Raw genomic sequence first — 22,850 nt, forward strand, 5'->3', positions numbered from 1 at the left:
AAGGTAGAGGTTAGTGGTGATGTAATCCCAGACTACATGTAATGACATCCAGAAGGTAGAGGTTAGTGGTGATGTAATCCCAGACAACATGTAATGACATCCAGAAGGTAGAGGTTAGTGGGGATGTAATCCCAGACTACATGTAATGACATCCAGAAGGTAGAGGTTAGTGGTGATGTAATCCCAGACAGACAACATGTAATGACATCCAGAAGGTAGAGGTTAGTGGTGATGTAATCCCAGACTACATGTAATGACATCCAGAAGGTAGAGGTTAGTGGTGATGTAATCCCAGACAACATGTAATGACATCCAGAAGGTAGAGGTTAGTGGTGATGTAATCCCAGACTACATGTAATGACATCCAGAAGGTAGAGGTTAGTGGTGATGTAATCCCAGACAACATGTAATGACATCCAGAAGGTAGAGGTTAGTGGTGATGTAATCCCAGACTACATGTAATGACATCCAGAAGGTAGAGGTTAGTGGTGATGTAATCCCAGACAACATGTAATGACATCCAGAAGGTAGAGGTTAGTGGTGATGTAATCCCAGACTACATGTAATGACATCCAGAAGGTAGAGGTTAGTGGTGATGTAATCCCAGACAGACAACATGTAATGACATCCAGAAGCTAGAGGTTAGTGGTGATGTAATCCCAGACTACATGTAATGACATCCAGAAGGTAGAGGTTAGTGGTGATGTAATCCCAGACTACATGTAATGACATCCAGAAGGTAGAGGTTAGTGGGGATTTAATCCCAGACTACATGTAATGACATCCAGAAGCTAGAGGTTAGTGGTGATGTAATCCCAGACTACATGTAATGACATCCAGAAGGTAGAGGTTAGTGGTGATGTAATCCCAGACAACATGTTGACCCTCAAAAGGGGAGGAGCCACAACGTTATGAACAAAACAGGTGTTGGAATTTCACATCTTTAAAGGAAAATTTATTATTTCGATCTCATCCATGATATTGATGTTTTGCCCTCGCTCTCCTGTCTCACCTCTTCTCTCTCTCCTGTCTCACCTGTCTCTCCTGTCTCCCGTCTGTCTTTTAGGCCCAGCTATTCAAGCATGGCAAGAGAGATGACTTTCTCCAGTACGGTAAGAATGTCCTTCAATAGTTGCTTTTTGATCAGCCATTTGACTTTATCCATTGTGATAAGTAGTTGTCTTACCACCAACGTAGTGGTGAGCACATTAAACCAGTCTCATTCCTGTAGTGTGTTGTCTTACCAACGTAGTGGTGAGCACATTAAACCAGTCTCTTTCCTGTAGTGTGTTGTCTTGCCAACGTAGTGGTGAGCACATTAAACCAGCCTCTTTCCTGTAGTGTGTTGTCTTGCCAACGTAGTGGTGAGCACATTAAACCAGTCTCTATCCTGTAGTGTGTTGTCTTGCCAACGTAGTGGTGAGCACATTAAACCAGCCTCTTTCCTGTAGTGTGTTGTCTTACCAACGTAGTGGTGAGCACATTAAACCAGTCTCTATCCTGTAGTGTGTTGTCTTGCCAACGTAGTGGTGAGCACATTAAACCAGTCTCTTTCCTGTAGTGTGTTGTCTTGCCAACGTAGTGGTGAGCACATTAAACCAGTCTCTTTCCTGTAGTGTGTTGTCTTGCCAACGTAGTGGTGAGCACATTAAACCAGTCTCTTTCCTGTAGTGTGTTGTCTTGCCAACGTAGTGGTGAGCACATTAAACCAGTCTCTTTCCTGTAGTGTGTTGTCTTACCAACGTAGTGGTGAGCACATTAAACCAGTCTCTATCCTGTAGTGTGTTGTCTTGCCAACGTAGTGGTGAGCACATTAAACCAGCCTCTTTCATGTAGTGTGTTGTCTTGCCAACGTAGTGGTGAGCACATTAAACCAGTCTCTATCCTGTAGTGTGTTGTCTTGCCAACGTAGTGGTGAGCACATTAAACCAGCCTCTTTCCTGTAGTGTGTTGTCTTGCCAACGTAGTAGTGAGCACATTAAACCAGCCTCTTTCCTGTAGTGTGTTGTCTTGCCAACGTAGTGGTGAGCACATTAAACCAGTCTCTTTCCTGTAGTGTGTTGTCTTACCAACGTAGTGGTGAGCACATTAAACCAGCCTCTTTCATGTAGTGTGTTGTCTTGCCAACGTAGTGGTGAGCACATTAAACCAGCCTCTTTCCTGTAGTGTGTTGTCTTACCAACGTAGTGGTGAGCACATTAAACCAGTCTCTATCCTGTAGTGTGTTGTCTTGCCAACGTAGTGGTGAGCACATTAAACCAGCCTCTTTCCTGTAGTGTGTTGTCTTGCCAACGTAGTGGTGAGCACATTAAACCAGCCTCTTTCCTGTAGTGTGTTGTCTTGCCAACGTAGTGGTGAGCACATTAAACCAGCCTCTTTCCTGTAGTGTGTTGTCTTGCCAACGTAGTGGTGAGCACATTAAACCAGTCTCTTTCCTGTAGTGTGTTGTCTTGCCAACGTAGTGGTGAGCACATTTAACCAGTCTCTTTCCTGTAGTGTGTTGTCTTGCCAACGTAGTGGTGAGCACATTAAACCAGTCTCTTTCCTGTAGTGTGTTGTCTTGCCAACGTAGTGGTGAGCACATTAAACCAGTCTCTTTCCTGTAGTGTGTTGTCTTGCCAACGTAGTGGTGAGCACATTAAACCAGTCTCTTTCCTGTAGTGTGTTGTCTTACCAACGTAGTGGTGAGCACATTAAACCAGTCTCTATCCTGTAGTGTGTTGTCTTGCCAACGTAGTGGTGAGCACATTAAACCAGTCTCTTTCCTGTAGTGTGTTGTCTTACCAACGTAGTGGTGAGCACATTAAACCAGTCTCTTTCCTGTAGTGTGTTGTCTTGCCAACGTAGTGGTGAGCACATTAAACCAGTCTCTTTCCTGTAGTGTGTTGTCTTACCAACGTAGTGGTGAGCACATTAAACCAGTCTCTTTCCTGTAGTGTGTTGTCTTGCCAACGTAGTGGTGAGCACATTAAACCAGTCTCTATCCTGTAGTGTGTTGTCTTACCAACGTAGTGGTGAGCACATTAAACCAGTCTCTTTCCTGTAGTGTGTTGTCTTGCCAACGTAGTGGTGAGCACATTAAACCAGTCTCTTTCCTGTAGTGTGTTGTCTTGCCAACGTAGTGGTGAGCACATTAAACCAGTCTCTTTCCTGTAGTGTGTTGTCTTGCCAACGTAGTGGTGAGCACATTAAACCAGTCTCTTTCCTGTAGTGTGTTGTCTTACCAACGTAGTGGTGAGCACATTAAACCAGTCTCTATCCTGTAGTGTGTTGTCTTGCCAACGTAGTGGTGAGCACATTAAACCAGTCTCTTTCCTGTAGTGTGTTGTCTTACCAACGTAGTGGTGAGCACATTAAACCAGTCTCTTTCCTGTAGTGTGTTGTCTTGCCAACGTAGTGGTGAGCACATTAAACCAGTCTCTTTCCTGTAGTGTGTTGTCTTACCAACGTAGTGGTGAGCACATTAAACCAGTCTCTTTCCTGTAGTGTGTTGTCTTGCCAACGTAGTGGTGAGCACATTAAACCAGTCTCTTTCCTGTAGTGTGTTGTCTTGCCAACGTAGTGGTGAGCACATTAAACCAGTCTCTTTCCTGTAGTGTGTTGTCTTGCCAACGTAGTGGTGAGCACATTAAACCAGTCTCTATCCTGTAGTGTGTTGTCTTACCAACGTAGTGGTGAGCACATTAAACCAGTCTCTATCCTGTAGTGTGTTGTCTTGCCAACGTAGTGGTGAGCACATTAAACCAGTCTCTTTCCTGTAGTGTGTTGTCTTGCCAACGTAGTGGTGAGCACATTAAACCAGCCTCTTTCCTGTAGTGTGTTGTCTTGCCAACGTAGTGGTGAGCACATTAAACCAGTCTCTATCCTGTAGTGTGTTGTCTTGCCAACGTAGTGGTGAGCACATTAAACCAGTCTCTATCCTGTAGTGTGTTGTCTTGCCAACGTAGTGGTGAGCACATTAAACCAGTCTCTTTCCTGTAGTGTGTTGTCTTGCCAACGTAGTGGTGAGCACATTAAACGACGTGACAGATTCTTCAGCTGGTGGTGAAGAATCTCCACAACACGCTGTCTCGCCAAAACAATGACGTGATTACGTTGTTAACGTAGCTACAAGGAGCTGTGGCTCAAAGCAGCCTCATAAATAGTTTCAGTCAGACATTCACGCTTGACACACGGAGTTGAAATATCTAGCCAATACATTTTGAATTGAATAACATTGCTTGTAAACTTCAGAGCTGTGACGATTTGACGTTTTTGGTTAAAGGCATGTACAAACACATATTAGTAGTAGTCATGTCTCCTGCTCCAGAGTCTACACATTCTGGGTGCAACGTCATCGTCTGACTGGCTGCTTCTCTGGCCAGCTCTCATTGGCTCCTGCTGATGATCACCGTTCTGAAGAGTTGTCGTTGCACATCTCACACTACAAGAGCATTTCAGATTTGGTGCCGATAAAATGGTTAAAAATATTGTGATGGTTCCAAAGAGGAGATGAGTGGCCCTCAGACTGCGTCTCTGACGGCCACGCGCCCCGAGTAACCCTCAGACTGCGTCTCTGACCCGCGTCGGTGACGGCCACGCGCCCCGAGTAGGCCTCAGACTGCGTCTCTGACCCGCGTCGGTGACGGCCACGCGCCCCGAGTAGCCCTCAGACTGCGTCTCTGACCCGCGTCGGTGACGGCCACGCGCCCCGAGTAGCCCTCAGACTGCGTCTCTGACCCGCGTCGGTGACGGCCACGCGCCCCGAGTAGCCCTCAGACTGCGTCTCTGACCCGCGTCGGTGACGGCCACGCGCCCCGAGTAGCCCTCAGACTGCGTCTCTGACCCGCGTCGGTGACGGCCACGCGCCCCGAGTAGCCCTCAGACTGCGTCTCTGACCCGCGTCGGTGACGGCCACGCGCCCCGAGTAGCCCTCAGACTGCGTCTCTGACCCGCGTCGGTGACGGCCACGCGCCCCGAGTAGCCATCAGACTGCGTCTCTGACCCGCGTCGGTGACGGCCACGCGCCCCGAGTAGGCATCAGACTGCGTCTCTGACCCGCGTCGGTGACGGCCACGCGCCCCGAGTAGGCCTCAGACTGCGTCTCTGACCCGCGTCGGTGACGGCCACGCGTCCCGAGTAGGCCTCAGACTGCGTCTCTGACCCGCGTCGGTGACGGCCACGCGCCCCGAGTAGCCCTCAGACTGCGTCTCTGACCCGCGTCGGTGACGGCCACGCGCCCCGAGTAGGCCTCAGACTGCGTCTCTGACCCGCGTCGGTGACGGCCACGCGCCCCGAGTAGCCCTCAGACTGCGTCTCTGACCCGCGTCGGTGACGGCCACGCGCCCCGAGTGGGCAACAACATGAGGAGTTTGTCTCCGATCTCCAAAACTTGTGTGGGACGGTTAAATCGAATGCCCGGTTTAACCTGTGGTGCTGCAGTGTCTGGACCAGTGTAGTGTTACCATGGTACTAGTGTGTGTGTGTGTGTGTGTGTGTGTGTGTGTGTGTGTTCCTCAGCTCCGGTGGTGCTGCAGTGTCTGGACCAGTGTCATGTGGCAGAGAGCAGCCAGGCTATGCTGAGGAAGCTGGGGGTCAAGCTGATACAGAGACTGGGTCTGACCTTCCTCAAGCCCCGACTGGCCAAGTGGAGGTGAGATATACACACACACACACACACACACACACACACACACACACACACACACACACACACACACACACACACACACACACGTAGGAGTCAAGCTGATTCAGAGACGGTCTAACCTTCCTCAACCAGTGGAGGAGACCCACTCCCTAGATGTTAATTTGGTCTCTGCATGCTGTTGAACGTTTCTGAAGGGAAAGCTAGTCTCACTGTGTTGAGACCTTGTATGTTTGCTTGTCATTCAGGTACCAGAGAGGGAGTCGCTCCCTGGCAGCCAACCTGTCTCTGTCCCAGTCTGGCTCCACAGTAGAGGCTGTTAGCCCAGACATGGAGACCCAGAGCCAGGAGGAGGACTATGATATCCCAGAGGAGGTGGAGAACGTCATCGGTCAGTCAGTGTTACTCACTCTCTCCTTCTCTCAGTTCTCTCTCTGGTTTTCTCAGCTCTCTCTCTCTGGTTCTCTCAGCTCTCTCTCTCTCTGGTTCTCTCAGCTCTCTCTCTCTCTGGTTCTCTCAGCTCTCTCTCTCTCTGGTTCTCTCAGCTCTCTCTCTCTCTGGTTCTCTCAGCTCTCTCTCTCTCTGGTTCTCTCAGCTCTCTCTCTCTCTGGTTCTCTCAGCTCTCTCTCTGGTTCTCTCAGATCTCTCTCTGGTTCTCTCAGATCTCTCTCTGGTTCTCTCAGCTCTCTCTCTGGTTCTCTCAGATCTCTCTCTGGTTCTCTCAGATCTCTCTCTGGTTCTCTCAGATCTCTCTCTGGTTCTCTAAGATCTCTCTCTCATTCTCTCTCTTGATATGTCCGAAGTCAGCATCCTTCTCACTGTCTCATTGGTTGTAAGGCCTGTATCTTATGTTCAGTTGAGAGTGCAACATCCTGAACTACTTGACCAATAACAACACAACACAGATGTACATGTTCTGTTGCAAAACATTTTGTTACGGTGTGCCCTACTGAATTTGACCCACATCAGGTCTGTTATGGTGTTCAGTCACAGCTATTCAGGTAGTGACTCTCTCTCTCTTTCTCTGTCTGTTATTTCACAGAGCAACTGCTGGGTGGGCTGAAAGACAAGGAGACCATCGTGCGCTGGTCTGCTGCTAAGGGGTAAGAGCCTTGTTGACACGTTGAATGAACAATGATCAACACTAAGCGTCTGTCTTTCAGGAGGCAGAATGATGGCTATAGGCAGGAGCACTGAGTTATGGTCTGTCATGTTGATGTAGTAGAGAATAAATGTGGCACCTGAACAGACAAAACACCTAAAAACCAGAGAACTGCCGATAGGGAGGAGCCCTCTGGTTAATGAAGTACAGATGAGTTGCTCAGATAGGATTCAACATGTCTTCCCTCTTCTCAGTATTGGGAGGGTGACAGGGAGACTCCCCAAGGAGCTGGCTGACGAGGTGGTTGGATCAGTGTTGGAGTGTTTCAGGTAACAACCGGTTCATTTGCAGCTTTGCCGTGTTATGTTATGCTATTTGTCTGTGCCACTGGGGAACATCTTATCACACAATATACGTAAGGTAAACTCAGCAAAAAAAAGAAACGTCCTCTCACTGTTAACTGCGTTTATTTTCAGCAAACTTAACATGTGTAAATATTTGCATGAACATAACAAGATTCAACAACTGAGACATAAACTGAACAAGTTCCACAGACATGTGACTAACAGAAATTGAATATTGTGTCCCTGAACAAAGGGGGGGTCAAAATCAAAAGTAACAGTTAGTATCTGGTGTGGCCACCAGCTGCATTAAGTACTGCAGTGCATCTCCTCCTCATGGACTGCACCAGATTTGCCAGTTCTGATCTGACTGCATCAGATTTGCCAGATTTGCCGTGAGATGTTACCCCACTCTTCCACCAAGGCACCTGCAAGTTCCCGGACATTTCTGGGGGGAATGGCCTTAGCCCTCACCCTCCGATCCAACAGGTCCAAGACGTGCTCAATGGGATTGAGATCCAGGCTCTTCGCTGGCCATGGCAGAACACTGACATTCCTGTCTTGCAGGAAATCACACACAGAACGAGCAGTATGACTGGTGGCATTGTCATGTTGGAGGGTCATGTCAGGATGAGCCTGCAGGAAGGGTACCACATGAGGGAGGAGGATGTCTTCCCTGTAACGCACAGCGTTGAGATTGCCTGCAATGACAACAAGCTCAGTCCGATGATGCTGTGACACACCGCCCCAGACCATGACGGACCCTCCACCTCCAAATCGATCCCGCTCCAGAGTACAGGCCTCGGTGTAACGCTCATTCCTTCGATGATAAACGCAAATCCAACCATCACCCCTGGTGAGAGAAAACCGAGACTCGTCAGTGAAGAGCACTTTTTGCCAGTCCTGTCTGGTCCAGCGACGGTGGGTTTGTGCCCATAAGTGACGTTGTTGCTGGTGATGTCTGGTGAGGACCCGCCTTACAACAGGCCTACAAGCCCTCAGTCCAGCCTCAACCTATTGCGGACAGTCTGATCACTGATGGAGGGATTGTGCGTTCCTGGTATAACTCGGTCAGTTGATGTTGCCATCCTGTACCTGTCCCGCAGGTGTGATGTTCGAATGTACCGTTCCTGTGCAGGTGTTGTTACATGTGGTCTGCCACTGCGAGGACGATCAGCTGTCCGTCCTGTCTCCCTGTAGCGCTGTCTTAGGCGTCTCACAGTACGGACATTGCGATTTATTGCCCTGGCCACATCTGCAGTCCTCATGCCTCCTTGCAGCATGCCTAAGGCGCGTTCACGCAGGTGAGCAGGGACCCTGGGCATCTTTCTTTTGGTGTTTTTCAGAGTCAGTAGAAAGACCTCTTTTAGTGTCCTAAGTTTTCATAACTGTGACCTTAATTGCCTATCGTCTGTAAGCTGTTAGTGTCTTAATGACCGTTCCACAGGTGCATGTTCATTAATTGTTTATGGTTCATTGAACAAGCATGGGAAACATGTTTAAACCCTTTACAATGAAGATCTGTGAAGTTATTTGGATTTTTATGAATTATCTTTGAAAGACAGGGTCCTGAAAAAGGGACGTTTCTTTTTTTTGCTGAGTTTATTAAAGCTCCCAAACAGTAATTCTGATTCCCATGTAAAATAACCCTTTGAGTGATTTAAAATACCACCCATAATGTTTTTTTTGGGGGGGGGGGTAGAATATTTAATCTCTTTTTCTCTCATGGCTAACTACCAGGAAGTTTATGAAGGCAGGCTGAGTGGGCGGGGAGCTGATATTCATGAGACTTGACCGACAGGTCTTTGAAACGTAGATGCAGCTTTGCTGTACAATCATCTCAAGCTAATTTGGTGAAACACAAAGCAACATAAAAATAAAAAAATCACGCTGTAATTTTAGAAATACTGACATTTAACTTGTTTGTTAGACATGGTGGGATCTTTTTCTGTCGGTAAAATTAATTATGCGGGAAACTGCGGTGGAAATGCCTTTTTATGCACAAATATTGATATAATAAGATACTGAAGGAAACTGTGAGTCACGTGATGATATGGTGTGTTGTCCTCCCACTACCACTCAGGTAACATGCAGGTTAATCAGCTACAGATGAAATAAGTTGTGATGAACTTTACAGGGAGGTGAAAGTGCACAGTGATGAGCTTGATGTTCCTTTACCAATAAATATCCACTTATTCTGGTGACATGATGATCGATGTTTGACTGCCATTTGTCAAATCAAAATATTCTCACTTTTATCCATAATAATTTCTTGTAGACCAGCCCTACCTGCACTGTATGTGTCAGGTGTTGTCTAGAGGTCAGGTGTCCACACCAGACACAACTATCAGGAGAGGTGAAAATGCCATGGAAACCATGGAAACACTATAAACATTTACATTTTTATTCGGTACATGAAAACTTCAGCGTGAAAGTCCATTTTGTGTGCGCTATGTCATCACACACTGATTTATATCAGCAACACGACCTTTTGGTGGAAACATACTACTGCTGGGAAAATGCACATTTTCTTTATGCAGATTCTAGAATATTCACATGAAATTCTGTTGCCAATTGATGGAAACCTAGCTAGTGATGTAACAAATAAATATGATGCATCTCCCGGCAAGTCTCTTGTGATGCGGTTCACAGCAACACTGACGGATGTGTTGCCATGACAACAGCGTTGGAGTTTTGAATGACCCTTCCTTCTAATTATATTTGCTGACATCCTACAGTCACATTTTGGCACCAGCAGAGTAGCTGTCTAGTTATATAAGTCACACCCTTCTGCAAACACACCTTCTCCGATGTTGGTTACAAGGCGTAACTTATGACAATTAGGTAAGAGAATATCATGTTACCATTGGTGTATTAAAATGAGAGTTGGGATGATGTCACCCTATCGCCTTAATAGTCCCGCCTCCTGAATCCAAGTGTTTGACATTGGGGAGGGGACCAGTAACGTGATCAATGTAGAAGCAACAGTCATTTTTCAAACTTTGGTCATCACACTTTGACCTGGTTTCATCCAAATATCATCCAATTTGATGAGAACCATGGTTTTGACTGTTCATTACCTTGTTACGGTAGTTTTTGCGGCGCTCAGGTCAGTTTTGCGGAGGTCAAATGTCATCCTTGGTGTGTGTTGTTGTTGTTGTAGTTTCCAGGAGACAGACAACGCGTGGCATGGAGGCTGCTTGGCCCTGGCAGAGCTGGGGAGAAGAGGCCTGCTGGTGCCCTCTCGTCTCCCGGACGGTACGTAACAAAACCCTGCACACACAGCTAGAGCGGCGTGCGGGAGCTTCTTGTATTTGAACTACGACACAACATGTCGTCTGTACCTGCAAAGCAATCCCCCTTCCCTACCCATAAACCCTCAGTCACAACAGCCATACAGAACCACAAACCCCCTTCCCTACCCATAAACCCTCAGTCACAACAGCCATACAGAACCACAAACCCCCTTCACTACCCATAAACCCTCAGTCACAACCCCTGGGTGTGTAAGTGAACTGCACTTCGCTACCCATAAACCCTCACAGTCACAGCAGCCATACAGAACAACAACCCATGGGATAAATATGGACAGATTTTATTTTGGTATTGCTTTCTAGAACCGTATTAAATATATACAGCTTATCCCACCACCATGCACATTGTAGTATACCACATATTATAGTCACTTAAATAGTTCCACCCTTGTTATATACAGTGTTCTGTGTTCAGGTGTAAAGGGTTAACATTTATATAAAGGCTATTTGGGTCAAGTCAGTGCAGGTGAGGAGGTTCATTTGAAAAGGGGTTTTCCCTGTAGCCAACTGGAGACACCATCACATGTTGGTTTAAAACACCAGTCTTGCTTTTAGTGCTTGGTAAACATTTGATCGTCCTTTAGACAGACAGGGGAGTGTCCGTGGAGGTTCAACTGTACAGATCCACTTTACTCCTTTACATCCTGGTCCTAGACTTAGAGGCCATGAGGGTTCTGAGCCACTGTCGACTTCCTGTGTCTGTTGGACGGGTTTTGGTTCAACTGTCACTTAGTGTTCAGCAGCAGAGAGGTCTCGTCCTCAGTGCTCTCCCTCCTCCTGTCTCCTTCCCCACCCGGGCCCTCTTAGTCTGTCTCTGTTTGTGAGGTGCTGTGAGCTTGGTGTGTTTCCTGGCTGGGAGCTGGCTCTCTCCCCTGGCAGCTCTCTTCACCCCCCTAACTTTGGTTCTAGACTGTTCAGTCTGGCCCTTGGCTGTGTCTTCCTGTTTCACCTCTCTGGAGAGGCCTGAAGTTGTGTGTTTCACCTCTCTGGAGAGGCCTGAAGTTGTGTGTTTCACCTCTCTGGTGAGGCCTGAAGTTGTGTGTTTCACCTCTCTGGTGAGGCCTGAAGTTGTGTGTTTCACCTCTCTGGTGAGGCCTGAAGTTGTGTGTTTCACCTCTCTGGTGAGGCCTGAAGTTGTGTGTTTCACCTCTCTGGTGAGGCCTGAAGTTGTGTGTTTCACCTCTCTGGTGAGGCCTGAAGTTGTGTGTTTCACCTCTCTGGTGAGGGATGTGGTTGTTGGGGGACAGGGGCAGTCTGTTAGTGTTGGGCGTACTGACGGGCTGTCTGCTGCCATAGAGCTGAGGCTGGAGGAAGAGGAGGAGCTAGCCAGCTGGCAGAGAGCCAGGGCTGCAGTCTGTCTCTGTTGGTCACTGGGCTCCTTGTCTGTTTGGGTGGGAGCTGGGCTGGAGCCCTGTTGACTGAGATCCACTGCGATTAAGGTGGCCATTTTGGAGCAATGGTCTGGGTTGCCTGGTTGGACACTAACAAACTCCCTCCCTGAGGCGGCCATTTTGGAGCAGTGATCTGGACTGCCTGGTGTGGCCCGAAGGCTGAGGTTCAGTGGCAGGTCCTCCTCCGGATGCCCTGTTTCAGGACAGCTCCCCCTGCTGGTGAAGAGGTCTGACTCCTGGTCCTTTTTGGAGAGGTTCAGGGGCATCAAATCTTCCTCAGTATCATCATCATCGTCACCATCTCGTTCAGATGAGGAGTCGTCGCTTTCGTCAGAGGTGGTGTGCTCTGCGTGGTTGGCTGCCGTCCTGAATGAGGAAGACAAATAATATGCATAATATTATCATCTGATACCATCCACTGATACGTCTGTATAGACTAGTTAGATTAGACCACTGATACGTCTGTATAGACTAGTTAGATTAGACCACTGATACGTCTGTATAGACTAGTTAGATTAGACCACTGATACGTCTGTATAGACTAGTTAGATTAGACCACTGATACGTCTGTATAGACTAGTTAGATTAGACCACTGATACGTCTGTATAGACTAGTTAGATTAGACCACTGATACGTCTGTATAGACTAGTTAGATTAGACCACTGATACGTCTGTATAGACTAGTTAGATTAGACCACTGATACGTCTGTATAGACTAGTTAGATTAGACATCCACTGATACGTCTGTATAGACTAGTTAGATTAGACATCCACTGATACGTCTGTATAGACTAGTTAGATTAGACCACTGATACGTCTGTATAGACTAGTTAGATTAGACCACTGATACGTCTGTATAGACTAGTTAGATTAGACATCCACTGATACGTCTGTATAGACTAGTTAGATTAGACCACTGGTACGTCTGTATAGACTAGTTAGATTAGACATCCACTGATACGTCTGTATAGACTAGTTAGATTAGACATCCACTGATACGTCTGTATAGACTAGTTAGATTAGACCACTGATACGTCTGTATAGACTAGTTAGATTAGACCACTGATACGTCTGTATAGACTAGTTAGATTAGACCACTGGTACGTCTGTATAGACTAGTTAGATTAGACATCCACTGATACGTCTGTATAGACTAGTTAGATTAGACCACTGATACGTCTGTATAGACTAGTTAGATTAGACCACTGGTACGTCTGTATAGACTAGTTAGATTAGACATCCACTGATACGTCTGTATAGACTAGTTAGATTAGACATCCACTGATACGTCTGTATAGACTAGTTAGATTAGACCACTGATACGTCTGTATAGACTAGTTAGATTAGACCACTGATACGTCTGTATAGACTAGTTAGATTAGACCACTGATACGTCTGTATAGACTAGTTAGATTAGACATCCACTGATACGTCTGTATAGACTAGTTAGATTAGACCACTGATACGTCTGTATAGACTAGTTAGATTAGACCACTGGTACGTCTGTATAGACTAGTTAGATTAGACATCCACTGATACGTCTGTATAGACTAGTTAGATTAGACATCCACTGATACGTCTGTATAGACTAGTTAGATTAGACATCCACTGATACGTCTGTATAGACTAGTTAGATTAGACCACTGATACGTCTGTATAGACTAGTTAGATTAGACATCCACTGATACGTCTGTATAGACTAGTTAGATTAGACATCCACTGATACGTCTGTATAGACTAGTTAGATTAGACCACTGATACGTCTGTATAGACTAGTTAGATTAGACCACTGATACGTCTGTATAGACTAGTTAGATTAGACATCCACACTGATACGTCTGTATAGACTAGTTAGATTAGACCACTGATACGTCTGTATAGACTAGTTAGATTAGACCACTGATACGTCTGTATAGACTAGTTAGATTAGACATCCACACTGATACGTCTGTATAGACTAGTTAGATTAGACATCCACTGATACGTCTGTATAGACTAGTTAGATTAGACATCCACTGATACGTCTGTATAGACTAGTTAGATTAGACATCCACTGATACGTCTGTATAGACTAGTTAGATTAGACCACTGATACGTCTGTATAGACTAGTTAGATTAGACCACTGATACGTCTGTATAGACTAGTTAGATTAGACCACTGATACGTCTGTATAGACTAGTTAGATTAGACCACTGATACGTCTGTATAGACTAGTTAGATTAGACCACTGATACGTCTGTATAGACTAGTTAGATTAGACATCCACTGATACGTCTGTATAGACTAGTTAGATTAGACATCATCTGATACGTCTGTATAGACTAGTTAGATTAGACATCCACTGAAACGTCTGTATAGACTAGTTAGATTAGACATCCACTGATACGTCTGTATAGACTAGTTAGATTAGACCACTGGTACGTCTGTATAGACTAGTTAGATTAGACCACTGATACGTCTGTATAGACTAGTTAGATTAGACATCCACTGATACGTCTGTATAGACTAGTTAGATTAGACATCCACTGATACGTCTGTATAGACTAGTTAGATTAGACATCCACTGATACGTCTGTATAGACTAGTTAGATTAGACATCCACTGATACGTCTGTATAGACTAGTTAGATTAGACATCCACTGATACGTCTGTATAGACTAGTTAGATTAGACATCCACTGATACGTCTGTATAGACTAGTTAGATTAGACATCCACTGATACGTCTGTATAGACTAGTTAGATTAGACATCCACTGATACGTCTGTATAGACTAGTTAGATTAGACATCCACTGATACGTCTGTATAGACTAGTTAGATTAGACATCCACTGATACGTCTGTATAGACTAGTTAGATTAGACATCCACTGATACGTCTGTATAGACTAGTTAGATTAGACCACTGATACGTCTGTATAGACTAGTTAGATTAGACCACTGATACGTCTGTATAGACTAGTTAGATTAGACCACTGATACGTCTGTATAGACTAGTTAGATTAGACCACTGATACGTCTGTATAGACTAGTTAGATTAGACCACTGATACGTCTGTATAGACTAGTTAGATTAGACCACTGATACGTCTGTATAGACTAGTTAGATTAGACCACTGATACGTCTGTATAGACTAGTTAGATTAGACCACTGATACGTCTGTATAGACTAGTTAGATTAGACCAATGATACGTCTGTATAGACTAGTAAGATTAGACCACTGATACGTCTGTATAGACTAGTTAGATTAGACCACTGATACGTCTGTATAGACTAGTTAGATTAGACCACTGATACGTCTGTATAGACTAGTTAGATTAGACCAATGATACGTCTGTATAGACTAGTAAGATTAGACCACTGATACGTCTGTATAGACTAGTTAGATTAGACCACTGATACGTCTGTATAGACTAGTTAGATTAGACATCCACTGATACGTCTGTATAGACTAGTTAGATTAGACATCCACTGATACCTCTGTATAGACTAGTTAGATTAGACATCCACTGATACGTCTGTATAGACTAGTTAGATTAGACATCCACTGATACGTCTGTATAGACTAGTTAGATTAGACATCCACTGATACGTCTGTATAGACTAGTTAGATTAGACATCCACTGATACGTCTGTATAGACTAGTTAGATTAGACATCCACTGATACGTCTGTATAGACTAGTTAGATTAGACATCCACTGATACGTCTGTATAGACTAGTTAGATTAGACATCCACTGATACGTCTGTATAGACTAGTTAGATTAGACATCCACTGATACGTCTGTATAGACTAGTTAGATTAGACATCCACTGATACGTCTGTATAGACTAGTTAGATTAGACCACTGATACGTCTGTATAGACTAGTTAGATTAGACCACTGATACGTCTGTATAGACTAGTTAGATTAGACCACTGATACGTCTGTATAGACTAGTTAGATTAGACCACTGATACGTCTGTATAGACTAGTTAGATTAGACCACTGATACGTCTGTATAGACTAGTTAGATTAGACCACTGATACGTCTGTATAGACTAGTTAGATTAGACCACTGATACGTCTGTATAGACTAGTTAGATTAGACCACTGATACGTCTGTATAGACTAGTTAGATTAGACCACTGATACGTCTGTATAGACTAGTTAGATTAGACCAATGATACGTCTGTATAGACTAGTAAGATTAGACCACTGATACGTCTGTATAGACTAGTTAGATTAGACCACTGATACGTCTGTATAGACTAGTTAGATTAGACCACTGATACGTCTGTATAGACTAGTTAGATTAGACCAATGATACGTCTGTATAGACTAGTTAGATTAGACCAATGATACGTCTGTATAGACTAGTAAGATTAGACCACTGATACGTCTGTATAGACTAGTTAGATTAGACCACTGATACGTCTGTATAGACTAGTTAGATTAGACATCCACTGATACGTCTGTATAGACTAGTTAGATTAGACATCCACTGATACGTCTGTATAGACTAGTTAGATTAGACATCCACTGATACGTCTGTATAGACTAGTTAGATTAGACATCCACTGATACGTCTGTATAGACTAGTTAGATTAGACATCCACTGATACGTCTGTATAGACTAGTTAGATTAGACATCCACTGATACGTCTGTATAGACTAGTTAGATTAGACCACTGATACGTCTGTATAGACTAGTTAGATTAGACCACTGATACGTCTGTATAGACTAGTTAGATTAGACATCCACTGATACGTCTGTATAGACTAGTTAGATTAGACATCCACTGATACGTCTGTATAGACTAGTTAGATTAGACCACTGATACGTCTGTATAGACTAGTTAGATTAGACATCCACTGATACGTCTGTATAGACTAGTAAGATTAGACATCCACTGATACGTCTGTATAGACTAGTTAGATTAGACCACTGATACGTCTGTATAGACTAGTTAGATTAGACCACTGATACGTCTGTATAGACTAGTTAGATTAGACCACTGATACGTCTGTATAGACTAGTTAGATTAGACCACTGATACGTCTGTATAGACTAGTAAGATTAGACCACTGATACGTCTGTATAGACTAGTTAGATTAGACATCCACTGATACGTCTGTATAGACTAGTTAGATTAGACCACTGATACGTCTGTATAGACTAGTTAGATTAGACCACTGATACGTCTGTATAGACTAGATTAGACATCCACTGATACGTCTGTATAGACTAGTTAGATTAGACATCCACTGATACGTCTGTATAGACTAGTTAGATTAGACATCCACTGATACGTCTGTATAGACTAGTTAGATTAGACATCCACTGATACGTCTGTATAGACTAGTTAGATTAGACATCCACTGATACGTCTGTATAGACTAGTTAGATTAGACCACTGATACGTCTGTATAGACTAGTTAGATTAGACCACTGATACGTCTGTATAGACTAGTTAGATTAGACATCCACTGATACGTCTGTATAGACTAGTTAGATTAGACATCCACTGATACGTCTGTATAGACTAGTTAGATTAGACATCCACTGATACGTCTGTATAGACTAGTTAGATTAGACCACTGATACGTCTGTATAGACTAGTTAGATTAGACCACTGATACGTCTGTATAGACTAGTTAGATTAGACCACTGATACGTCTGTATAGACTAGTTAGATTAGACCACTGATACGTCTGTATAGACTAGTTAGATTAGACCACTGATACGTCTGTATAGACTAGTTAGATTAGACCACTGATACGTCTGTATAGACTAGTTAGATTAGACCACTGATACGTCTGTATAGACTAGTTAGATTAGACATCCACTGATACGTCTGTATAGACTAGTTAGATTAGACATCCACTGATACGTCTGTATAGACTAGTTAGATTAGACATCCACTGATACGTCTGTATAGACTAGTTAGATTAGACCACTGATACGTCTGTATAGACTAGTTAGATTAGACCACTGATACGTCTGTATAGACTAGTTAGATTAGACCACTGATACGTCTGTATAGACTAGTTAGATTAGACATCCACTGATACGTCTGTATAGACTAGTTAGATTAGACCACTGATACGTCTGTATAGACTAGTTAGATTAGACCACTGATACGTCTGTATAGACTAGTTAGATTAGACATCCACTGATACGTCTGTATAGACTAGTTAGAGCTTCAGCTGTTTTGACTGGTAAAGAGTTGTGTGAGGAGAGAGCATGTATCATCACTTACCCTCTTTCCATGTGCGTCGTCAAGCTCTGTGGTGTGTCCTCTTTGCTCGCGTCTACTCTGATTGGCTGCGAGGCTGGCTCTGGTCCTCCTGATTGGTTGACAGGCTGTGGTTCCCCCAGGACGGTACATCTGGAACCATCAGTAGTGTCTCTCTGGGTGAAGGGGTGTGGAGGGCTGGGTCTGTCAGGTGAGCCCAAGGCAGAACACCCCTCCATGGGGCTCAGTCCGGTGGGCTTGTCTCTGCTCTGCTCCACCTGGTTGGTCCCTTCCTCCGTGGGTCTGCTGTGGGGTTCACCATGGAGCCTGGGGTGGAGGTAAAAGTCATAGTCCCTAGGTCCCAGGCCGGGGCCTGGTCCTGGGCCGTACACATCCAGAGGAAGGTACCTGGAGCCTGGGAGAGGGATGGGGTGTGGATGGTGGTCCGGGGGGCGGTACAGGCCATAGGGCAGGGGGAGACCGTATCTGTAGGGGTATGGAGGGATGAGAGATGGGTGGGAGTGGTCCGGGTTAATGGGTATCACAGGTCTTTGTGGGGTCTCCAGGAAGCTAGGCCGGTAGGTCTGGGAGTTTGGCCCAGAAAGGTGATGCGTCCCTGGGATGAAGTAGGGCTGGTAGAGGGGGTGGAGGGCCGGGTGGCGATCAGGAAACAGGTAGGGAGGGTACTCAGGTATTATGTGAGGTGGGAGGGGCTTCAGCGGCATGGAGGCTGCTGCCATTGGGCCCCAGGCGAAGGTGGGGTTATGGAATGATGGCATGGGCGGAGTCAGAGACTGCTCCCCTGATTGGTTGTGGGACGACTTTAGCGCGCCCTCTGGGTTCTCCCGATTGGGTGTGACTTGGGAGAAGGCTGACGGGCGTGGCAAAGCCTTGGCCTCTTTGAGTTCCTTTGTGTCTGATTTGATCACACTCTGAATGTCTTTCCTGACTGGACTCCCACACGCCTCCTCTCTCTCCTCCTTCTCCTCCTCTCTCTCCTTCTTCTCGCTCTCCTTCTTCTCCTCCTCCTTCTCTTCTCTCCTGTTCTCCACTCCTCCTCTGTGACCTTCAGGGGTCATGAGCCGCTCCACAGGAAGTGGCCCTGATTTGTCTTTCAGGGTTAAAGATGCCAGTTTGACATTGGCAGGGCCAGGGGTCATGAGCCGCTCCACAGGAAGGGGCCCTGATCTGTCTTTCAGGGTTAAAGATGCCAGTTTGACGTTGGCAGGGCCAGGGGTCTTGGTCTGCCTCCCCGTGTTGCCTCCTTTCTGAGACACCAGTGATATAGAGTTCTTACAGAGGTTGTACTTCATGTGGTTGAACAGGTGAGACTTCTCGTTGCAGGTGAACGGGCACTGGAAACACTGGTACTTGTAGGGCTTGCCTGGGGGCCGTGGGATGTAGTGAGGCCTCTTGGGCTTGCGCTCCTGGACGCTGAGCATTTTGGATCTGGTGTGTGTGCAGTTTCACTGCAAAGACAAGAGGAAGAGGTAACAGATTGACCGATTAGTTGTGCTGCACATTGACATACATTATTTAATGCTTTCTTCACATTATGTGTACAATGAAATGTGTTTTAACGCTTAGTTTCTTGACATCATTAATGATCTTTAAGGAAATGTCAGGCTAGATGAGTGTTTTAGGACCTTTTTGTTAATGATCCTTTTGTTGGAAAGGTTTGTGTTAACAGCACATTCTCTCCCAGCGTTTACTGAGTAGGATTCACATGGCTACTAGTCCAGTTCAACTGGTTCAGCTAGAGGAGGAGACTAGTTAGACTAGTTTACACTGACCTCTCCTCTCTGTGTCTTTATCTGCTCAGGCCAAAGAAAGGAGGACATGAACCACTGCACCCTCAGGGCATAAAGTCCAGTCCACACATATACATACGCACATGGATCAAGCCAAGCGTCCTAGTATGGAAATGAGAATGAACTGAGTCAAACTTGTGCCAGATGGACAGATAGTAGTGCGGGTCTGCCTCTGTGTGAGTAGAGGCCCTCAGGCTAACCTATTCCACTAACAGTTGCTCTGTATGTTATGCTTGGAACAAGGAACAACTATCCAGCTTTCACAGTATGCAAACGACCTGCATGTTATGTTTGCATAGACCAGCATTGTCATGGGTGGCTGGTTATGTCTCTACATAGGTAGACCCCATCATGCCTAGACTCATGTCCTATAGTAGGTAATGGATGGTTGTGTGTCTCTCTCTCTCTCCTGTATATCTATCCTGTCTATCTGTCTAGGTAGGCAGGAGAGGGGCTAGACTAGGCATCATCCAGGCAGGTAGGCAGGAGAGTGTCTAGACTAGGCATCATCCAGGCAGGTAGGCAGGATAGTGGCTAGACTAGGCATCATCCAGGCAGGTAGGCAGGAGAGTGTCTAGACTAGGCATCATCCAGGCAGGTAGGCAGGAGAGGGGCTAGACTAGGCATCATCCAGGCAGGTAGGCAGGAGAGGGGCTAGACTAGGCATCATCCAGGCAGGTAAGCAGGAGAGGGGCTAGACTAGGCATCATCCAGGCAGGTAGGCAGGAGAGTGTCTAGACTAGGCATCATCCAGGCAGGTAGGCAGGATAGTGGCTAGACTAGGCATCATCCAGGCAGGTAGGCAGGAGAGTGTCTAGACTAGGCATCATCCAGGCAGGTAGGCAGGAGAGGGGCTAGACTAGGCATCATCCAGGAAGGTAGGCAGGAGAGTGGCTAGACTAGGCATCATCCAGGCAGGTAGGCAGAGCAGGAGATCAGTAGGTAGACCTCACCCTGCCTAGCAGACCTGGAGGGCATGTAACGACACGCTCCTCTCTCTCTGTCTCTCTCTCTCTCTGTCTCTCTCTCCCTCACTAAACTGCCTGCCTGAAGGTGTGGGAACCGAAAGGCACCTGTTTCCCATGACTACACCTGTGCTGCAGCGGGATGCAGTGATAGGTGGCTCTAGGCACGGGCATGGCACTACTACAGCGGGATAGTCAACTAGGCTCAGACACATCCCCTTATCTGATGAGCTCATCACTCCACATCAACCTTGTAGAGAGAGTATGACTGGCCTTCTGACAGCGTGGTCTTCCTGGAGAGACTGTTACTCAGGAGTCAGGGGCTTACTTACAGGGGAAAACTGTGTGTGTGTGTGTGTGTGTGTGTGTGTGTGTGTGTGTGTGTGTGTGTGTGTGTGTGTGTGTGTGTCTACACAGTAGTGAGAGGAGACATTGACCCCGCTCCTCCGTTTCTTCTCTTATCGTCTCCTTTCCTCCTCACCTCCAGTTAAAGGGTGTTCATACACATCTACATTGGAACTGGTATTCAAATGAGAACCGTCTCAGTTTAACGGGTTTATAACAAATCAGATGTTTTCTTCTCAGAAAGAGCTGTCACCTAAGGCCCTGTCTTCAGGTTAGGATACACACACACACACACACACACACACACACACACACACACACACACACACACACACACACACACGGTTCAGGGCTCCGCCTAAAGAGACCGTTCCGTCACACACTGTCGCAAGAAGTCGTCTCTCAGGTTCCTGCTCAGGTGTGGTGCAGAACGGATCGCCACTCCCTTCTCAAGAAGAGAAATCGGTTGGTAAAACCTTGTTGGTTGTAATATCTATCATTACCTGGACCAGAGCCAACGCTCAGTCTACCAGACACAAAGCCCCTCACAGAAACAACTCTGGTTTCTTATCCCTTCCCAACTCAAACCCTCTCGTCCATATCTGACCACGTGTTCTTAGTAAACATCTGGTTCATCTGACCACCAACGTGTTGTAATCACTTCCATGTGCTATGATCCACTTCCTCTGTCTCAGACATAACAAGCCAGTGTTGACTGTTGAACTAGTGGCCAGGTGTGTTTGTGGGTCTGTCCGTCAGTACCATGCAGGCAGTAGGTTATTAGAACACACAGGTAACAGGTGGCCTAACAGGTGCACAGTCTCACCTCACCCCAAAATACACCTGTAGACTTAGCTTCACATGTAAACCCCCACACACTGAACCACAGACCGGTTACAAGGTACCATTCAGCTGGATATGCAGAAAATAAATAACGGCTTGTCATGATTACGTTCACCAACTGCCGTTTCTCTTGACCGGTTAAACCCGTGGTAGTTAGGTAGTGAGAAAGCAGTCTTACCTGCTCTGTTTGTGAGGATGCTCGCTCCAGAGTGTGGGAGCATCAGCCAGTAGGTCTGTGACCGTGTCTCCAGTAGTGTCCCAAATGTGTGTGTGCTCTGCTGCCTGGTCTGTGGTGAGTGTTGATCTGACTTCCTGTCTGCGAGGTCTTACCTGTCCTGTTACCTTGGACTAGTTTACCTAGGGGGGCGGAGCCTACTTTATCCCAACAGTAACAGTAGGGCCCTGAGTGGGCGTGGCCTCTAGCAGCAGTAGAGCCCTGAGGCAACATCCATCCTAGCTGAATATTAGTCAGGCCCCGAGACACCATTTACATGATGGGAGAAAGACAGAGACAGTTAGTTACCTCTCTCTCTCTCAGGCAACATCCATCCTAGCTGAATATTAGTCAGGCCCCGAGACACCATTTACCTGATGGGAGAAAACAAACTATCTGTCTCTGTCTGTCCTTCCGTCTCCGTTTTCTCTCTCCCTCCCTGTCTCTCCCCCTCCCTGTCTCTCTCTCCCCCTCCCTGTCTCTCTCTCTCCCTCCCTGTCTCTCTCTCTCCCTCCCTGTCTCTCTCCCTCCCTCCCTGTCTCTCTCCCTCCCTCCCTGTCTCTCTCCCTCCCTCCCTGTCTCTCTCCCTCCCTCCCTGTCTCTCTCCCTCCCTCCCTGTCTCTCTCCCTCCCTCCCTGTCTCTCTCCCTGTCTCTCTCCCCCTCCCTGTCTCTCTCCCTC

At 46.1% G+C, this 22,850-nt stretch overlaps 2 protein-coding genes across 3 annotated transcripts in view; one reads left to right on the top strand and one right to left on the bottom strand.

Annotated features, from left to right (window-relative positions):
- LOC129842631 (tubulin-specific chaperone D-like) overlaps positions 1–22,850 on the top strand; it is a 65,508-nt gene that overhangs the window by 9,226 nt on the left and 33,432 nt on the right. The window contains exons 9-14 of the mRNA XM_055911253.1: positions 1,067–1,112; positions 5,500–5,632; positions 5,875–6,017; positions 6,669–6,729; positions 6,983–7,057; positions 10,233–10,327. Coding sequence (XP_055767228.1) covers positions 1,067–1,112; positions 5,500–5,632; positions 5,875–6,017; positions 6,669–6,729; positions 6,983–7,057; positions 10,233–10,327 — 553 coding nt within the window. The remainder of the gene's footprint in view (positions 1–1,066; positions 1,113–5,499; positions 5,633–5,874; positions 6,018–6,668; positions 6,730–6,982; positions 7,058–10,232; positions 10,328–22,850) is intronic.
- Positions 10,745–22,225, bottom strand: LOC129842630 (zinc finger protein 750-like). 2 transcript variants are annotated; one of them, XM_055911251.1, is made up of 3 exons: positions 22,135–22,225; positions 18,017–19,461; positions 10,745–12,140 (listed from the first exon to the last, which is right to left on the bottom strand). In XM_055911251.1, the coding sequence occupies exons 2-3, from the start codon at positions 19,432–19,434 to the stop codon at positions 11,120–11,122; spliced, it is 2,439 nt and encodes an 812-aa protein (XP_055767226.1). In that variant the 5' UTR covers positions 19,435–19,461; positions 22,135–22,225; the 3' UTR covers positions 10,745–11,119. The 2 variants fall into 2 exon arrangements, with proteins under 2 accessions (XP_055767226.1, XP_055767227.1); XM_055911252.1 differs by lacking the exon at positions 22,135–22,225 and having other exon boundaries at positions 18,017–19,596.

This window comes from Salvelinus fontinalis, unplaced genomic scaffold (genome assembly GCF_029448725.1).
Source record: "Salvelinus fontinalis isolate EN_2023a unplaced genomic scaffold, ASM2944872v1 scaffold_0057, whole genome shotgun sequence".
Classification (NCBI taxonomy): domain Eukaryota; kingdom Metazoa; phylum Chordata; class Actinopteri; order Salmoniformes; family Salmonidae; genus Salvelinus; species Salvelinus fontinalis.